Genomic DNA, 16738 nt, shown 5'->3' with positions numbered 1-16738 from the left:
GAGATGCTTTTCTTCTGTATAGATAATTTCCAGCTCATTTTTCCAGTATTGTTACAAAAATTGAACCTGAATTGATCTCAGAGCCAATACCCTGTGTTACATTAATTGTTAATAGTGTGTCTCTCTGGTTCCTGTCACCCAGGGCTGTTAACATAAATGCCTCTAACTGGTGCCTTGTGTTCAAGGTCAGGCCTGGGCTGCTCACGCCTCCTGTGCCTCGGCTTGCCAAGCCCAGCTCTGGGCAGGTGGGGTAGCAGAGCTCAGGCTCGGACAGGTCCCCACTGGCAGTGGGAGTGCAGCTGCCTCTGCTCTGGGACTGGGTGCAACCAGCCCCAGCCCAGGCCTGGCTGCAGCTCCACCTTGGAGGCTCCCCTTGGCTGTGTTCTGTGCTGGAGGTGGCTGGGGGAGGTTGGAAGGAGCCTCAAGCACACTCTTGTTTTGTTGTTGTGATCCACACAAATTGTTTTCAAGGCACAGTTTTCCTTCTGCCATCAGGAGTGGAGCTCCCTGAGCTGTCTGGAGTAATCAGCTGAAATTTGTGTGTGAGACCTCTGCAGTTTTCCACTCTGCTCCTGCCTTTCCTTCCACCTTGTTCCTGCTCCTGCCTTTCCTTCCACCTTGTTCCTGCTCCTGCCTTTCCTTCCACTCTGCTCCTTCTTCTGCCTTTCCTTTCCACCCTGTTCCTTCCTTTCCTTCCACCCTGCTCCTTCTCCTGCCTTTCCTTCCACCTTGTTCCTGCCTTTCCTTTCCACCCTGTTCCTTCCTTTCCTTCCACTCTGCTCCTTCTCCTGCCTTTCCTTTCCACCCTGTTCCTTTCATTCCTTCCACCCTGCTCCTTCTCCTGCTTTTCCTTCCACCCTGCTCCTGCCTCTCCCAGAGCAGTTTTAGCCATGTTGTTTGCAGTGTCTGAGCCTCTCATGTCACCATACAATAAATCCTAAATGGTCATGAGGTCCAGGAGAGTTTGGAGGCTGGCCCAGGCAGGAGAAGGCCTCTGTGCTGCTTTTACACAGAGGCTTGGGACAGACCTGGCTCTTTGAGGCTTTTTTTGTTTCTCAGAATGCAGCACTCAGTGAACAATACTCGTACAAATTAAGTAATAAATTATTTTTTGAAAGTTCAAAGCTACTTATGAGTTTAAAACCATGCCAGACACCTTAGTTAGAGATGTTTTATGTTCACCCTACCAGACAGAAATCTGAAGACTCCCTTGCCTTGTTTGCTTTTCAGTATTGCAGGAGTTATGGCCACTTTTGGGGGCTGGACTTTTAGAACAAATTACTGAAATTCGTGGTGGAGTCTGGGGGTCATGGCTAAAATTCAGCAGCCAGACACTGATTTAATCTCCCTCCTGTATAACCTCATAGAGACTCCCCTGCCCTTCTGGAGATGTCACTTACATAATGTGATGGCTTCCACAATCCACCTGGGAGTTTTCATTATTTAAAAGCAGAAACCCAGGCAGAGCAAGCTCCCTGCTTCTGTTGGATGGGTTTGAGTTTTGCCACCAAGAAATGCTCCAGCACACGTGGTACCCCTGCTAGAGAAAACCACCAGCATGGGTGACAGGGTGCTAATGATGGCTGGGATGTTCTTTTACATTTTTATCTTTATTCTCCCAAATCATATTAATTTCTAGACTTAACATCAATTTGGTAGTTTCTGAACCTTTGCAAGGGCAATGGTCTTTTCAGAGCTTTGCTAGAACAAAGACATTGTAAGAATCTTACTAGAGAATCGTATAATCTTATTACAACTGCTCCTGTTTAAATCACTTCCTTGTACTTAAATAACAATCTGGCACCAGCTATTTCTTGATTGTAGTTTTTGTCAGTTGCAATTTATCCCCCTCCCTGGTTTGGCTGAAGTTTTTTTTTGCCCCTGATTGTGCAACCTTTAGGTTGGCAAAGCTCCTTTCTCACACAGTTCTTCTGAGTCCACTGGGAGTAATCACATGAGTAAGTTGCTCACTGGTGTAAGAGCTGTGGTGTTCATGAGTAAAACCTTCGTGGGACAAACCCCAGTGAAAGAACTGATACAGACAGTTCTGATATTCCTCAGGGAGAGACCAAAGAAAATCTTTTCAAAGGTAACTTCCTCCCCTGAGATGGCAGCACAAAAGAATCCCTCAGACACGTTTCCCTCTAGGTGGGAATTCTGTTCCAGGAGGTTCCTCCTGGGGATGAGCAGACCCCAAGCATCACCTCAGTTTTATCATTCTGATTTTTATTTATTTCTTCCTTTTTAGTGATGAGGATTTCTTCAGCCAAATCTGTTGACCCAATTGCTGCTGAAGCTGCTTTTCTACTGACTTTCAGCTCTGTTTGGACAGGGATGAGGCTTGTGACAACAGCAGTAAGGCAGAGATGTTTGCTCTAACCTATGAAATCAGCCAGAATTGAAGATCATTAATTAATCCTTATCTGCAGAGCTGTTCTGACATGCCTGTTCTCTGGTGGGGATGGTCAAGCACAGTGTGCTCTGCCACGTGGTGCACGTAAAGCAAAGCACTGCAATTGGTAGCTGAAAAACAGAACTTGAATATTTTTAATTATTCACTTAATTAATCAGAGAAACCCTCCCATTTTGTGCCTTTGCTGGATTGTGACTGGTAATGTTTGGTTAGAGGCTCCTGATCAGGCATTACCCTCAATATTCACATCCAGGGAAGATCTGATGCATCTTTAAAGTGCCCCTGCCCAGGTATTTAATTCTTTGATGGAAACCTCTTTCTCTAATGACCACTGGAAAGCACAAACTCCCCTCTGTTGTATTATCTAATGAAATATTTGCCTTCTGAGCCCATCCTGCCTTATTGCAGGGCTTTGATTCCTTCTTGCAGTGTTCTGCTGCTTGCAGTGATTATTTTTTTTTTAAGGATGGAATGCTTATTACCTATGAGAAGTGTTACTATATTTTGCTGCTGTTGTTGAGCAGAGTTCATGAAGTTAAACTTTGTCTACCAATTTAGAAGAGTTTCTCAGAAAGTCAAGATAATGCCTCTGTTGGAATGTTTTCAGATAAACAGCATAGGTGACACAGACTACTTTTCTTAGGAGTATGCAAATGCAGCTCAGAAATCAATATTTAATACTGTAAATTTTGAGAATATTTTCAATTTCTGCATATTTTTAAGGCAGAAATTTCTATCTGCTGCTCAGAAGAACAGCATGACCAGGCTATGATCATGGTATTTCATACTTTTTCAGCAAAGCTGCTGCTTTCTGAAGATTTTATTGGTACTTGGGTGACTCCTCTGAAAGATATTTATGTTTATATGTTTACTGGTTCTCTTGGGAAGCTTTAATAAGGAAGTAAAATACAGGAACGTTTATAATTGGTTTGACTTGGCTTTCAGAATTCTTGTAGAGAAACTGAAGTATAAAAGCTCGGGTACAGCAAAATCACTTTTAAACTGGTTTATTGCAGAGAAGCACTGAGGTAAATCATCAAAGGATTTTTGTAGTCTGCAAAACTGCTTAAATATTGTGTTTAAAATTTACAAATCGCTGACCCCTTTGTGAGACAGCCTGAAATGTCTGGCTCTGTTTTACGTTTGACTACCTAGTGAATAATCTGCTTTTGCCTGGCCTGCTGCTTTACACACACTGAGTGCTGCAATTGCCATTTTGGTGTCTGTCTGCCAACCAATAGTGGCTGTGGATGTTTGATTTCATCCTAATACAACCATAGGATGCCTCCAGGAGTATTTACGTGGGCTTTAAAAGTCAGGACGTGTTTTATGGCTGGAGATTGGGAATTTTGGGGAGTGCTCTGCTGAAATGTTGAGGAGTGAGGAACAGCAGGAGGGTTTTGTAGCTTGTCTTTATTATTCTGGTTTTAATTTGCTCTATGGGGGGGTTTGTCCTGCAGGGGATGGTCTGGATCAAGCAGAGTGTGAGCACATCTTTACTCTGAGGGTGAGGGACCTGGTGGTGTGGGGCTGACTGGGATCCCTGGTTTTCAGTGTTGTTTGCTTTCAGGTGTGAGTGCAGGAAACACGCTCCAACATCCTGAATGCAGGAACACTTTTGTTCTCTATGCTCTGTGCAAAATTGTGTCTGGATGCCTTGGCTTCCAGCCAGCCTTTTAATCTCTTCTTTTTTGTGTCAGCTTGGATAGTGTATATAATACTATAGTGCCTTTTCCTGTCCCTGGAAATGCTGATTTTTAGTTTTATTTTAAGAAGGGTTTTCTTTTTCTTATTTAGAAGAAAAATAAACTTTAAAGGAGGAGGAAAGTCTGTGCTGGCTTTTTTTTTGTTTTTCGTTTCTTGTTGTAGTTTATGCTTTACAGAAAGGCCTGAAATGTTCTGTCAAAGCTTTATCTCCTGTCTCACAAATTCAAAATTTAGAAACGGGGCAGGGCAAGGTGGGGAGGGGTCTCAAGGTAACTTGGAGTGAGAGAAGGTGAGAATTAAAAACACATTCAGTGCCCATTCATGTGTGAAATGGATGTGCCTTTAGATGCCACAAGGCTTATTCTTCCATCCAGCTTGACCAGTCTTTTGTCAAAACTCCTGTTTTAACTATTTAAATAAAATCCGGTGACTTTGGCGTTCTCTCCTTCCATGGGAAAGCCGAGCACAAGAGAATTTAGCCCCGCCTGCCGCTTCCATGCTAAACAGATGCAAATCAGAGCCCCCTCCCTCCAGTTGCCTCTTCTCTCCTCCTGGGTTTCATTGTTTTGATGAAAGCTGTTCTGGTGCCAACTCCCAGCCCGGAGGGCAGGTGAGAGGAATTAAAAAAATCCCAGATTCCAGCTCGGTGATTAACATATCGTTTGGAGCTTGTAATGTCATCCTTGCACACAAAACAAAGTCACAACAGCTTCACAGAGCAGAGGTTTGTCAGAAAGGCAAACATCAAAGTGGCAAGAACAGAGGAGTTTATTTAAAATATAGCAGAAAGACTTAAAACATTCGTGCTCACCTATGAGAGCTATTAAAAATTAAAGAAGAGCCTTTGAAGGCAAGCATTAAAGATTTAATAGTATTAATTGAATTAAGCCGTGGGAGTTGAGGATATGTAGACACATGTGTGAGTGTATGTTCTGAGCCATCCTCTGGGTTAAGGCAGCAGAGTGCTGAGACCTCAATTAGCTGTGCTGGCTCTGTAAGGGCCACCTTAACAAACCCTGTTTATTCCTGGGGTTAATTAGAGACACCATTAGAACTGAGAGTGTAAACACAAGGAAAGGACTTGGAGAGAGGGGAAACTGCAGAGCCCACCGGCCTTGGCATCCCTGGGCAAGGCAGAGCAGGCAGGGTCCTTTCCAATCTACATTTAAAGATAATTTTGTTTATATCATTAAGGCTGATTTTTTTTTTCGAGAATAAATTCCTTTTCCTTTGTTGTGAGAGCAGTAACTTAATACTGTTGTACTCCAGCCACAGGTATGGGCTTTTTTTTGGCAGCTGAACTTCCACGTTACTTGATAATGATTTTCTTTTAAGACTTCCTGATTTTGGTAGCTTTTTAGCTTTTCTTATTCTTAGAACTTTCACTATTAGGAAAACTTCTTGACACAAAAATAAAATCACAGTTCAGTGTGATTGCAGTAACCTGATGTGGAGGGGTTTTTTGTTTTTTGTTTTTTTTTCTTTGCAAATTAAATACTCAAGGCTTAACATATTTGCACTGTACATTAAAAAGCAGGGAAAAAACCAAATCCTTGTATCATTTCTAGAAAGAAAGAGCCCTGAAAGCTCCTTGCAAGCCTGCAGGTGCCTTGGCCAAGGAGGGCCATGTCCAGGGGGAGCAGCTCCAGGAGGATTTGGTGGCTCTGGGGATCCTGGTGTGGAGAGGCACCACCAGCCCCACGCTGAGGGATAGCAGAGCTGGGGGAGATCTCATCCATTCCTTTTTCCTTCTTCAGGGAGGTGGCTGCTGGCAGTGTGGGGAGGGTTGGATGAGCCCTTCCTGCTGCAGATGTAGTTACCAAATGATTCAGCACAGTGCCCACGGATTGGAGCAATATTGATGAATTCATTACTGCTCTCTGATGGATGTTAATGGGCCAGAATTTCTTCTGTGCATTTGGACTAGGTGGAAAGCTCTTGAAAAAATAATAATAATAATGAGAAAATGGAGTGGGTGAGTTTTTAAGCCACTTTTGTGTTCTGCTTCTAAATCTAACGAGGGAATGTTCTTAATGACTTGCATGAAAACAATGGTCAAAACAATAATCACCAGGCAGCTCTGGGAGGGACAGGGAGGAGCAGTGCTACACCAGGGATTTCTTGCATTTTATTCAATACATCCCAAGCCACAATCAGCTGCTTTGGAAACAGAGCTAGGTGGTGCCTTTTCCATGTGGCTTCCTTAGGAGATATCTGGAGTCCCAAGGCCATGATCCAGTTGCTGCTTGCAGGGTATCAGAGCTGAGGGGTAGAAGATGTTCTCTACAAGAGCTGACTGGAAGAAAATGACCTTTAATGAAGGAACAGGCACAGATGCTTTTGAGTAACAAGTCTTTGTCATCCTCTTTGAAACGAACAAGCTGCCTCCCACTCAAATCATTTTCCGTCTAAATATCCAGAATAGATAAAAGAGTAGGTAGAATTTTGCTGCTGGAGGATGGATTCAGAAAACTTGAGGAATTGTTATGCTGACAGCTGAAAATTTCTGTATATCTGCATAGGAGAATGTGGGATTCACTGGCATTTTCAAACCAGATTTTTTTTTTTCTTAATTCCACAAAAATCAACAAAATCATAATACAATAAAAACAAATATTTTATATATTACAACAAGGATGACTCTTTTTTGTGCATGAATGAAGGAATTGGAAAGTTTGAAGCAGAAAAATGAAGCAAAATCCTTATGTCAGATGTGCTGATATTTAAAAAAAAATCTTTAAGTGATTCACTTCCATCAAAGCTGAACTTAAAAATACAGCTCAGAGTCAGGAACTGGAGCACCACAGAAGCTGACCAAAGAGAATTATTTTTATATTATTCAATATTCTTCAGTTCTGTTTCCTGGGAACCAGAATCCAGCGTAGATCCAGGTTGCTGGTGGCACAGCTGGGACCTCTGCTCTGGAATTGCTCCTGCCAGGGGGATGGTGCTGGACACGTTAGACAGGTCTGAGAGGAAGAGGGAGAGGGAGGTGGCTTGGTTTGGGAAGGATTTTGGAAACTGTGGTGTGTGCACTATGAAAAGATAAGAGAGAGATCTGGAGGAGTCAGAGGGAAAGCTGAACATTCGGTGTTGCAGGACTGAGCTGAAATCGGGGTGGGAACAGGGCAGGGCTAAGATTTTGTGAAATTTGGTAATTTGGAGAGCGAAGGACCAAATTTCCACCTGGAATGTGGAATTGCTTTGTCCTTAGGCAGGAAAAGGAGATTTCCAGAGTCCTTGCAGTCACCTGCTGAGCCAAGTCCCAAACCTGAACCATCAACTCCACCTCCAGTTTGAGCTCCCCAGGTGCAGCTTTTCCTGGTGAGCTGTAACTGGAGACTGCTGATGGAATTGCTGGTGCTCCCCTTATTTGGGGTGTTCTTTAGAGCAATTAGAGTGACCTTAGCAGTAATTGGTTGGTGTTGTGGCCTGTGAGCAGCCCCAGCCCTGCCTGTCCCCCTGCCTGCCCTGGTGTGTGGGATCAGTCACTGGAGCTGTTCCAGCTGTGCCTCTGGTGTGGGGCAGAGTGGAGAGGCAGGAGCTGGGGAATCCCATCCTCATTTCTCCTCTGAGCAGCAGATCCTGCTCTGGAACCCTGGGCTTGGGACAGAATCTTCCTGTAGGGAGGATTTTGGGATGTGTTTCCTACTTTGCAATCTTACAGCAATTGATTCACAGAATCCCACAATGAGTTGGGTTGGAAAGGACCTTAAAGCTCATCCAGTGCCACCCCTGCCATGGCAGGGACACCTTCCACTGTCCCAGGCTGCTCCAAGCCCCATCCAGCCTGGCCTGGAGCACTTCCAGGGATGGAGCAGCCCCAGCTTCTCTGGGAGTCTGTGCCAGAGCCTCCCCACCCTCCCAGGGAAGGATTTCCTCCTCAACTCCTCAACAATCTCATGAGCAGACAGCTCATGGACCTGAATTTCTGAGCTTTAAAGCAGTCTGATGTTGGTAGCAGCTCTTAGAGTTGAATTAAGACATTGTGGTGACTTTCAAGATGATTGTGCAAAATCTGGTGGCTGTGAGGGAAGGCACTTGAAATATTTTATGCCGTGAATGGACATTGATGAATGTAAGCAGGATATTAAATCAATCTCTGTTTTCTTTGCAGGCTTGTAGTTTGTGCTGGCAGGAAGCACACTTAATTAAAATGGAAAAAATAGTGTTTGGATGTATGGACAGGTATTTCTTGGCATCTTGTACTTATTGAACAACCCTTTTCCTTAGAAATCCGTGTCATAAAATAAAAGTATTAATCCTTCAGCTTCTGCCAGTAGTAACATGGAGAGTTAAACTGTTTTTCCCCCCTAATCTTTGTCATGGTGAGCATTTGCCTCTGGCCTACTGAGTGTATTAATGTGGTTTCATGTCTGGTGTGTGTAGGAGGATGGGAGAAGCTGCACTCGGTGACGTTTGCTTCGTAATAATAAAAGTGCAAAATCAATTTAGGTAATGAAATCATCAGGTAATTTTAAGTAGCAGGTATCTTCCCAAAATACATCCCCAAAATATGGAATCTGATACATGAGCACACATTTAGGTGAACATGAATTTTAAATACTGCAGTTCTGTAGGAAAACACTGGGGTTTAAAGAAGGGAGCTGACATTTTGTGCTCTTGTATTTTTTGCAGTTCTTCCTGTGTTCAAGCTGATCTGTGGGGCCTGAGCAGGTGCCTGTCACTCTATAACAGCCTAAGTGACAAGGCTGGACTTTTCTAATTAGTAATAGATTCTGAGGCACATCCTCTGGCAAGAGTATTGGATATCCTCTTTCCTTCCAAAAGGAAAATGTGAAAGGAGAGAAGTGTCTCCTACTGCCCTTAATTGAGTTGAAAATACAATTCAGGTATGTTTGGTAAGCTGAATTTATTTCAGGCTGTCAAGGCACGCATTGGGTGGTCTCTTTTTTCCAATTTGTGAGAAAACAGATGAAATGCTTTCCTTGAAGCAGGTAATCCCCAGAGAACAAATTCCTCTGGGGAGTTTGGGGAGGTATTTTCACTGCCCTGTTGGATTAATTTGCATTTGGCATTTCTGCTTCAGTGTGTAATGGCCTGACCTCGCTCTGGTGTGTAATTCTGCAATATTCTGATGTTCACTGCACACCTGCTGCATGGAGCATCAACTGAGGTATGCCCATGTCAGACAGTACCCTTCTCCTGACCCAGACATGGGGAAACTGAGAGGTGTTTTAAAAATTTTTATTCCATTTTCAGTCTCATGAGAAGGGTGAGACCATACAGATGTTATAATTCACAGCATCACAATCAGAAGTTAACTATTTCCTGTTACAATGCACTATATTGTATTTTAATTACAATATGAGAGTTTCTTGGTCTATCAGCTTTTGCCACACCATGCTGTAAATGCCTTAAAGCCAATAATCTAAAACTGCCCCTCATGAGTCCTACTACAATGCATCTTTCATGGTTCTATTTCTCCAAAGTATTTAGTCTTAAATATTAGTCTTAAATTTAGTCTTAATACTCTCCAAAGTCTTTTAGTCTTACCTTATCATAGAAAACCAATCAGCCAATTTAGATTGATCGATAACCTCTGAAACAAAAGCAAATAATTAAATATTATCAAAAAATTAGTAAGTGAACAACTACAAAAAAGCCACACCAAGCCTACAAACATGTGCAGGTGGCACTGTGGGTGACACCTGACCTGGCTGCAGAAGGAGGAATGTGTTATTTTTAAAGAGCTGTTGTCAAAGCTTGTAATCCTAAAATTAGATCCTGGTGCAGGTCGGATTTGGGTCGTGGTGGTGATCTGCAGGTCTGGCAGAGCTGTCCCCTCTCCCAGCCCTTCAGGGCACATTTCCAGCCCCCCTGTCCATCATTCCAGCTGCAAGGACCAGGGGAGCTGGGGGTGACAAAGCCCCACAAGGACCAGGGGAGCTGGGGGGGACAAAACCCCACAAAGGCCAGGGGAGCTGGGGGTGACAAAGCCCCTCAAGGACATGGGGAACTGGGGGTGACGAAGCCCCAGAAGGATCAGGGGAGCTGGGGGGGACAAAGCCCCACAAGGACCAGAGGAGCTGGGGGTGAAAAAACTCCACAAAGGCCAGGGGAGCTGGGGGTGACAAAGCCCCACAAGGGCCAGGGGAACTGGGGGTGACAAAACCCCACAAGGGCCAGGGGAGCTGGGGGTGACAAAACCCCACAAGGTCAGGGGAACTGGGGGTGACAAAACCCCACAAGGTCAGGGGAGCTGGGGGTGACAAAGCCCCACAAGGACCAGGGGAACTGGGGGTGACAAAGCCCCACAAGGACCAGGGGAACTGGGGGTGACAAAACCCCACAAGGACCAAGGGAGCTGGGGGTGACAAAACCCCACAAGGGCCAGGGGAGCTGGGGGTGACAAAACCCCACAAGGACCAGGGGAGCTGGGGGTGACAAAGCCACACAAAGGCCAGGGGAGCTGGGGGTGACAAAGCCCCACAAGGGCCAGGGGAACTGGGGGTGACAAACCCAGCAGCTGTGGCTTGGCAGGTCCCAAAAGGACGTGGCCAGGTGCTGCTGCTGCTGTGTGGGACAGGTCAGAGATTTGCTCCTCATCCCCCTTCCCATCCACTCCATGAGCTCCCCACGGAGCTCAAATCCTGGGAATTTAAGGAGACAAGGACTAACAAAAGGTGGTATGGGGAAAACAGAACCAGATTTGTGTCTGGAAATCTCTTTTACAGCTCAAAGCCTGCTCAAGCTGCAGCTCCTTTCCCTCAGTGAGGCTGAGGCAGGACTGTAAAACCAGTGCAGAATCAAACCTTGGCACTCATGAATATGCATAAATTTGAAGGAGAATTATCTTTCAGCATTAACTCTTTAAATAAAGAAATAATTTGGCCACCTGCTGTCTGTGAAAGCTGACCTTGTTCTCTCATTTGTAAAAGGGAGTGGAAAGCTTCCAAAACTTTGAATTTTGAACCATTTCCTCTCCTCAGAAATTACACTGAAGACAAGCATTTAAGCTGTGAAAAATGGAACTGAAACCTTTCATCTGGAGTTAACCCTGTTCTCCAAACCCTTTGCCAATCTGTATTTGTAACTCGTTTCCTAAATAATTTTGAAGGTTGAGGAAGGGCATTGATGGGAATTTCAGGCTCTTCATTTTGCTGTTTTATTCCCATGAATTGCTGTTTTCTCTGCTGTAGAATAGCAAGAGAGAGCTAATAAGTGTTCTGCTTGTTGGCTTTTCTGGGTAGTGCCAAGTGTCTTCTCTCTCTCAGTGCTCTCCTCCAAGTGGCCACGATGCACAGTTGCCCCTTTTCCTGTTTGCTTTTGGGATTGCAGTTGAATATTGTATCAACTGGGCAGGGTAATGGTACCCTCTGGTCAGCCAGTTGTTCTCTGAGAATAATTGATGAAGAAAGAAAAAAAATCAGAGAATAAGTGAAGTTTGAAAATCTCTCTAGCAGTGTGGGTTTAGTATGAGAAAAATGGCTTTTTTCTGCATTATATTCCTGATTTTTATGTGAAGGTTTGTGCTTGGGTTTTTTCTGAGCTGGTTGTGGGAAATGAGACTTCCTAAAACACACTGGGTTTGGTTTAGACACACAAAGAGCTATCCCAGGAAAAGCAGGATGTTATATATATATATATTCATATATATATCTATTATATTCACACATATATATATATTATATTCATATATATATATATATATATATATATATATATATATATATATACATATATATATGAATTATAAATAATGTGAAAATAATGTGAATTTAGTGTCAGGCAATGGGAATCCTTTTTCTTTGCCATAAATAGGAGCTGACTTCTCGTTGGGATTGGGGTTGTGTGTGCAGGTGTGGTGTTGGTGTCTGTCTGTCAGATTCCTCAGTCAGCACCTGGCAGCAGCTTCTCTGAGCCTGATCCTCTGCAGATGGGCAAGAATTCCCTGGTTTATCCTGGAATGCAGGTCCCTGAGCATCACCTGCCTCTGCCATGGCAGCCTGGTAGCAGGGAGAGCAGATCTCTGTGTATTCCCCATGAGAGGGGAGGCAGCAAGGCTGGGATATTTGATGTTCTGCAGATTTAGATCACAGACTGACTGAATTAATAACTATTTTCCAAACCTCCCTTCTCATGCATGTGACTTACAGTAAATGTCTAATCTAAGGATATATGTTGTCTGTAATACTGTTAATTAAAATTTTATGCAAATGTCTGCTGAACTCCTGATGTTCCATGTTAATTTTCACACTTGATATTAAAAGCTTTTCATATATTTCCTGTGCATGCTTAGCTGGGCTGTGCAGATATTTACCTTCAGGCTGATACAAAGGGCATTTTATCAGTGCAGACAAATCCTGCTTGGAGTTTTGCATTCCAGAGGTGTGAATGGATTCTGCTGAAAGCCTGTCTATAGGTGGATTTGTGGGGCTGTTTGCTTTGAACTGAGTTGATGAAAGACTTTGTGGCTTGGCCTTGGCTCTGTGTTAGTCTCAGCAAGTTAAAGATATTTCCTCATGCACTGAGCTTCATCTCTTGTGAGAGGGATGAGGATGAGAGGCAGGAATTCCTTCTGTCTGCAGTTGTGTGCAGGAGAGCACCAGGAGAATTCATTCTTTGTGTCATGGAACTGCTGGAATAGGGAGAAGGGCATGGGGTGCTTCCCTCCAGGTGAGCCCTGGTAACACAGGTAAGCTTCACCTTCTGCACATCTCTTTGCTTTGCCATTTGGAGATGCCAGGTACCTCAAAATCAGAGCAAATAGCTTAGGGGTACCAAGAGCAAACATGAGGAAGGCTCCCCAAGACTGTTGAACCTTCACAGAAATCTGCTCAAGCCTTTTTCCTGCTAACCAGACACAGTTTTAATCAACTGGTCTCACTTTCTGCTTTCTTTGCAACTCTGCTGTTAAAAATGCAAACTCACATTTTTGCTGAAGTTGCAAGTGCATTGTGCTTCCTTGTGGTTTGTTGTGAGAAGTTAATTCACTGAAAAAAAGAAATCTAAACTTTCTGTGCAAGAATTTGTTAGAATGTGTGTTAGAAACTCTCCCTCTTTTATGCAGTTGGGGTGTTTGGCTTTTTGATCTGTTCAATGATAAAAGGAGTTGTTGTGATGCTGCAAGATTTGGAATAATCCAGGAGAAGGCTTCCATGGTGTGGTGAGGGAGCAGAGTGAGTAAAGCAGGGACAAAACCAGAGCTCTTGGGTGAGGGTCAGTGCCAGGGCAGGACCCTGAACATTGGAACAGCTGCACTGGAGGGGAGCAGCAGCTCCATCAGCTTTCCACCCTGTCCTCCTCTGGGGGTTTAGGATGAGCTTTAGAATAAGCTGGATTTTATGGGCTATGAGTGGAGTAAGATGAAAACATGTCCATCAAGAAAAGGAAAAAACAAACCTTAATATTTCTCATGAAAGGCCTTGGTTTTCAGGACTGAAGATATGAAAGTGAAGAATCCCTCAGCGTTGATGGATTGATGGGTTTTGAGTCTATTACAGAACAACAAGTGAAATATTGAATTTCCTGGACGTGTGTAAATTGCTGGCTTCTCTTTACCCAGTGTGTTCCCTCCTGTGTTTGCTCTGGGATTGTTTTTCCAAAGTGCTCCTCCAGACTTAGAGAAGCTTCCAAAGGAGTTCTTCCTTTGGTTTCTTCTCCAAACCCGAGTGCCTGCTTTCCTAGTGGGCTGTAATTGGGAGGGAATGAAGACTCTTTGCTCTGTTTTTTTAGACCTTGACAGCTTTGTGTTGCATTTAATCAGCTCCAGAAGTGATCCGGGGTTGGGTTGTTCTTACTTGCAAAACTTAAGAGACTTGGAGTATTTTTCCTGTGCTGTTGTGTAAAAAGGGCTGGATTTGGTTTGAGAGAGAGAAAAGGGAAGCAGTTGTGTTGTGAGGATGGTTAAATCTTCAGGGACTTTTACATGTGAAGTGTTAAAATGACTTTTCCAAAAACCTGTGAAGTTGTAAAATGAGAAACTTGTCTATGACTGGGGAGATACACACAGGTGAGGAGGCACTTGCTCCTGTAGGGTACTTGTAAAAATATTTTGGGGAGGCCTCTCATCCCTGGCCTTGAAAGAAATAAAACTTTCATAAGGCAGGAATGTTTTTTGTAGATTTGCAGTGGGTTAAAGGGCAGGAAATGGGGTTAGGAGTAGATGTTGGTTCTCACAGGGAAGGGCTCTTCCCAGCCAAGTGTCCTGCCAGAGATCAGTGCTCATGCAAATATTCCCTTCAGCAGATTGGCCTGGAATAATAAGATGGCTAAATTGAAGCAAATTAGTCAAATTTGAATGTAATCTTGAATTGAAAGGAATGATGAAAGATTGAGACCTGCTGAGGGATAAAGTGGCAGGTGAAATGCACAGGGAGATGAACTGTGTGTATCCCAAGAAATGGGAGTTTAATCTGTGCATGGAAATGGCACTGCAGTAATTTGGAGAATTATAACAGGGAGTTTAATCTGTGCATGGAAATGGCACTGCAGTAATTTGGAGAATTATAACAATGTCAGGTTTGAAGTCTGTGCTTTCCTTGTCTCTGTGAGGGATGAGGTTGGTTCTTGGAGTGTTTGGAGGAACATTAAAGGACACCTGGATGGGCATCTCTGTGAACGTGGCCAGCTCAGTTCAGAGTCCCTGCTCAGTGTTTGTGCTCTCAGGGCTGCTCTGTGCTCATGGAATCTGCCAGTTTGCTCAAGTAATTTATTCCAAAGCTTAATAGGCCTCTGTTTACTTGAAACAGTGACCTTAACTAAAGAACTGACCCAGCTTTCCAGCCCCACAGCTTGTCCTTGCCTTTTCTTGCCAGTCATTTTGGCTTTACAATTCCATTCTCATAGAATTAAAAATTCTTTGGTGCTGAGTGAGAGCCGCAGAGCAGAAAGTGTGGATCTGCTGAGTGTTCTCAAATGAACAAAGTAAATGCATTTGGGAACAAAAAAAATTCCTTCTGATCTACTTACCATGAAAGGTCACCTTGAGTTGGAGTGTGTTGGGCCACAGGATCTCTGTCCTGAGACTGAAAGGGCTTTAAACTTACCCAGGGTTTCAGAAATGGCTTGGTTGATTTTTAGGAAGTTTGCTTGTCCTGTCTGGATGCAGATTCCAAGTGTTAGAGGGCTGCTGAGCATGGAATTCCTCCTGTGGTTTCATCTCAGCTCTGTAATTTTAAAGTTCTAGGTAGGCTTTACACTGGAAAATAAATCTCCAGGTTGGACTTTGTTTCTGGTTTGCTTTTCAGATTTTGCCTTTGTATCAGCGTGATTGTGTTCTTGCTTTTGTTTTGCTCAGCACTTCAAGTTTTTAATCTTCAATGTTTAATGTGACTCGTGAGAAGAACAAGTTGTTTTCAAAATCAGAAGAAATTCGAGGAGGAAAAAATTAATCTAGGAAAACGTCTCCCAAGTGTGTGTGTGTGGCTTGCTGGCTGTGCAGAACAATCAGACCCAACTAACCTGCTTTGTTTTCTTTCCTCGCTCAGGTCATGATTTTCATTTTCTCATGTCATTCTCTTGAGGAGAGGAAATGATTGTAGCGGAACGTGTCACAAGCACGCCACTGCTACGGAGCCTTTGCTGTTCAGAAACGTTCCTGGAAGAGCAAATTTAGCCCTTTGCTGTTTGTGTTGTGGAATCTGTCTTGGGAAAAAGGGAAATAAAAATGACGACTTCGTCTATCCGACGGCAGATGAAGAACATTGTGAACAATTACTCAGAGGCCGAAATAAAAGTTCGGGAAGCGACCTCAAATGACCCCTGGGGTCCTTCCAGTTCCTTGATGACTGAAATAGCAGATCTGACCTACAATGTTGTGGCCTTCTCTGAAATTATGAGCATGATCTGGAAACGACTGAATGACCACGGCAAGAACTGGCGACACGTCTACAAGGCCCTCACTCTCTTAGATTACCTGATTAAAACTGGCTCTGAGAGGGTGGCCCAGCAGTGTAAAGAGAATATTTTTGCTATCCAGACGTTGAAAGATTTTCAGTACATCGATCGAGATGGGAAGGACCAGGGCATCAACGTGAGGGAGAAGTCCAAGCAGCTGGTGTCCCTTCTGAAGGACGACGAGCGCCTCAAGACAGAGAGGGCCCAAGCCCTGAAGACCAAAGAAAGGATGGCTCAGGTGGCCACTGGGGTGGGCAGCAACCAGATCACCTTTGGCCGAGGCTCCAGCCAGCCCAACCTGTCCACCAGCTACTCAGAGCAGGAGTATGGCAAGTCTGGAGGGTCCCCAGCATCCTACCATGGCTGTGAGTACAGCAAACACGTCCCAGATCCTTTTCTTTGGAGGGCTCCTCCTGGGGCTGGGTGGGAGGGAGTGAGTGGTGCCTGTGGGAGGGTGGAACGCTGCCTGCCAGGGGATCTGGGATCCCTCTGGATCTGCTCTGTGCTCTTGGTGTCTCTGCAGATGCCTGGGTAAATATTTGCTTTGGAGAGGACGTGTGCAGTGATGGAAATCGATTTTAAAGGCCCTTGTTTACTGTCAGTTCCAAAGGTAGCAGTGCCAGGCTGCTCATGTGAACCTGGTCCAGTGTTTGCTGTGATGGGGAGGGTGTGAAGGGGATTTTCTGTTTGTTTCTGGTTTTAAAAGGAGTGCTTGAGATGTATTCTTTTTGTTCAGGATGGAATCATAGGATTGTT

The 16738-nt window shown here is 44.2% G+C and overlaps 1 protein-coding gene across 2 annotated transcripts in view; it reads left to right on the top strand.

The window, feature by feature from the left end:
• EPN2 (epsin 2) overlaps positions 1-16738 on the top strand; it is a 44668-nt gene that overhangs the window by 3833 nt on the left and 24097 nt on the right. For both annotated transcript variants that reach the window (XM_071443807.1, XM_071443806.1), the window contains exon 2: positions 15574-16347. In XM_071443807.1, the coding sequence (XP_071299908.1) occupies positions 15753-16347 (595 nt within the window). In that variant the 5' untranslated portion in view covers positions 15574-15752. The remainder of the gene's footprint in view (positions 1-15573; positions 16348-16738) is intronic.

Source organism: Agelaius tricolor, unplaced genomic scaffold, assembly GCF_023055355.1.
Source record: "Agelaius tricolor isolate 1412-34295 unplaced genomic scaffold, bAgeTri1.0.p SCAF_19, whole genome shotgun sequence".
Classification (NCBI taxonomy): Eukaryota; Metazoa; Chordata; class Aves; order Passeriformes; family Icteridae; genus Agelaius; species Agelaius tricolor.
This window is presented reverse-complemented; position numbering and strand designations above follow the sequence as displayed.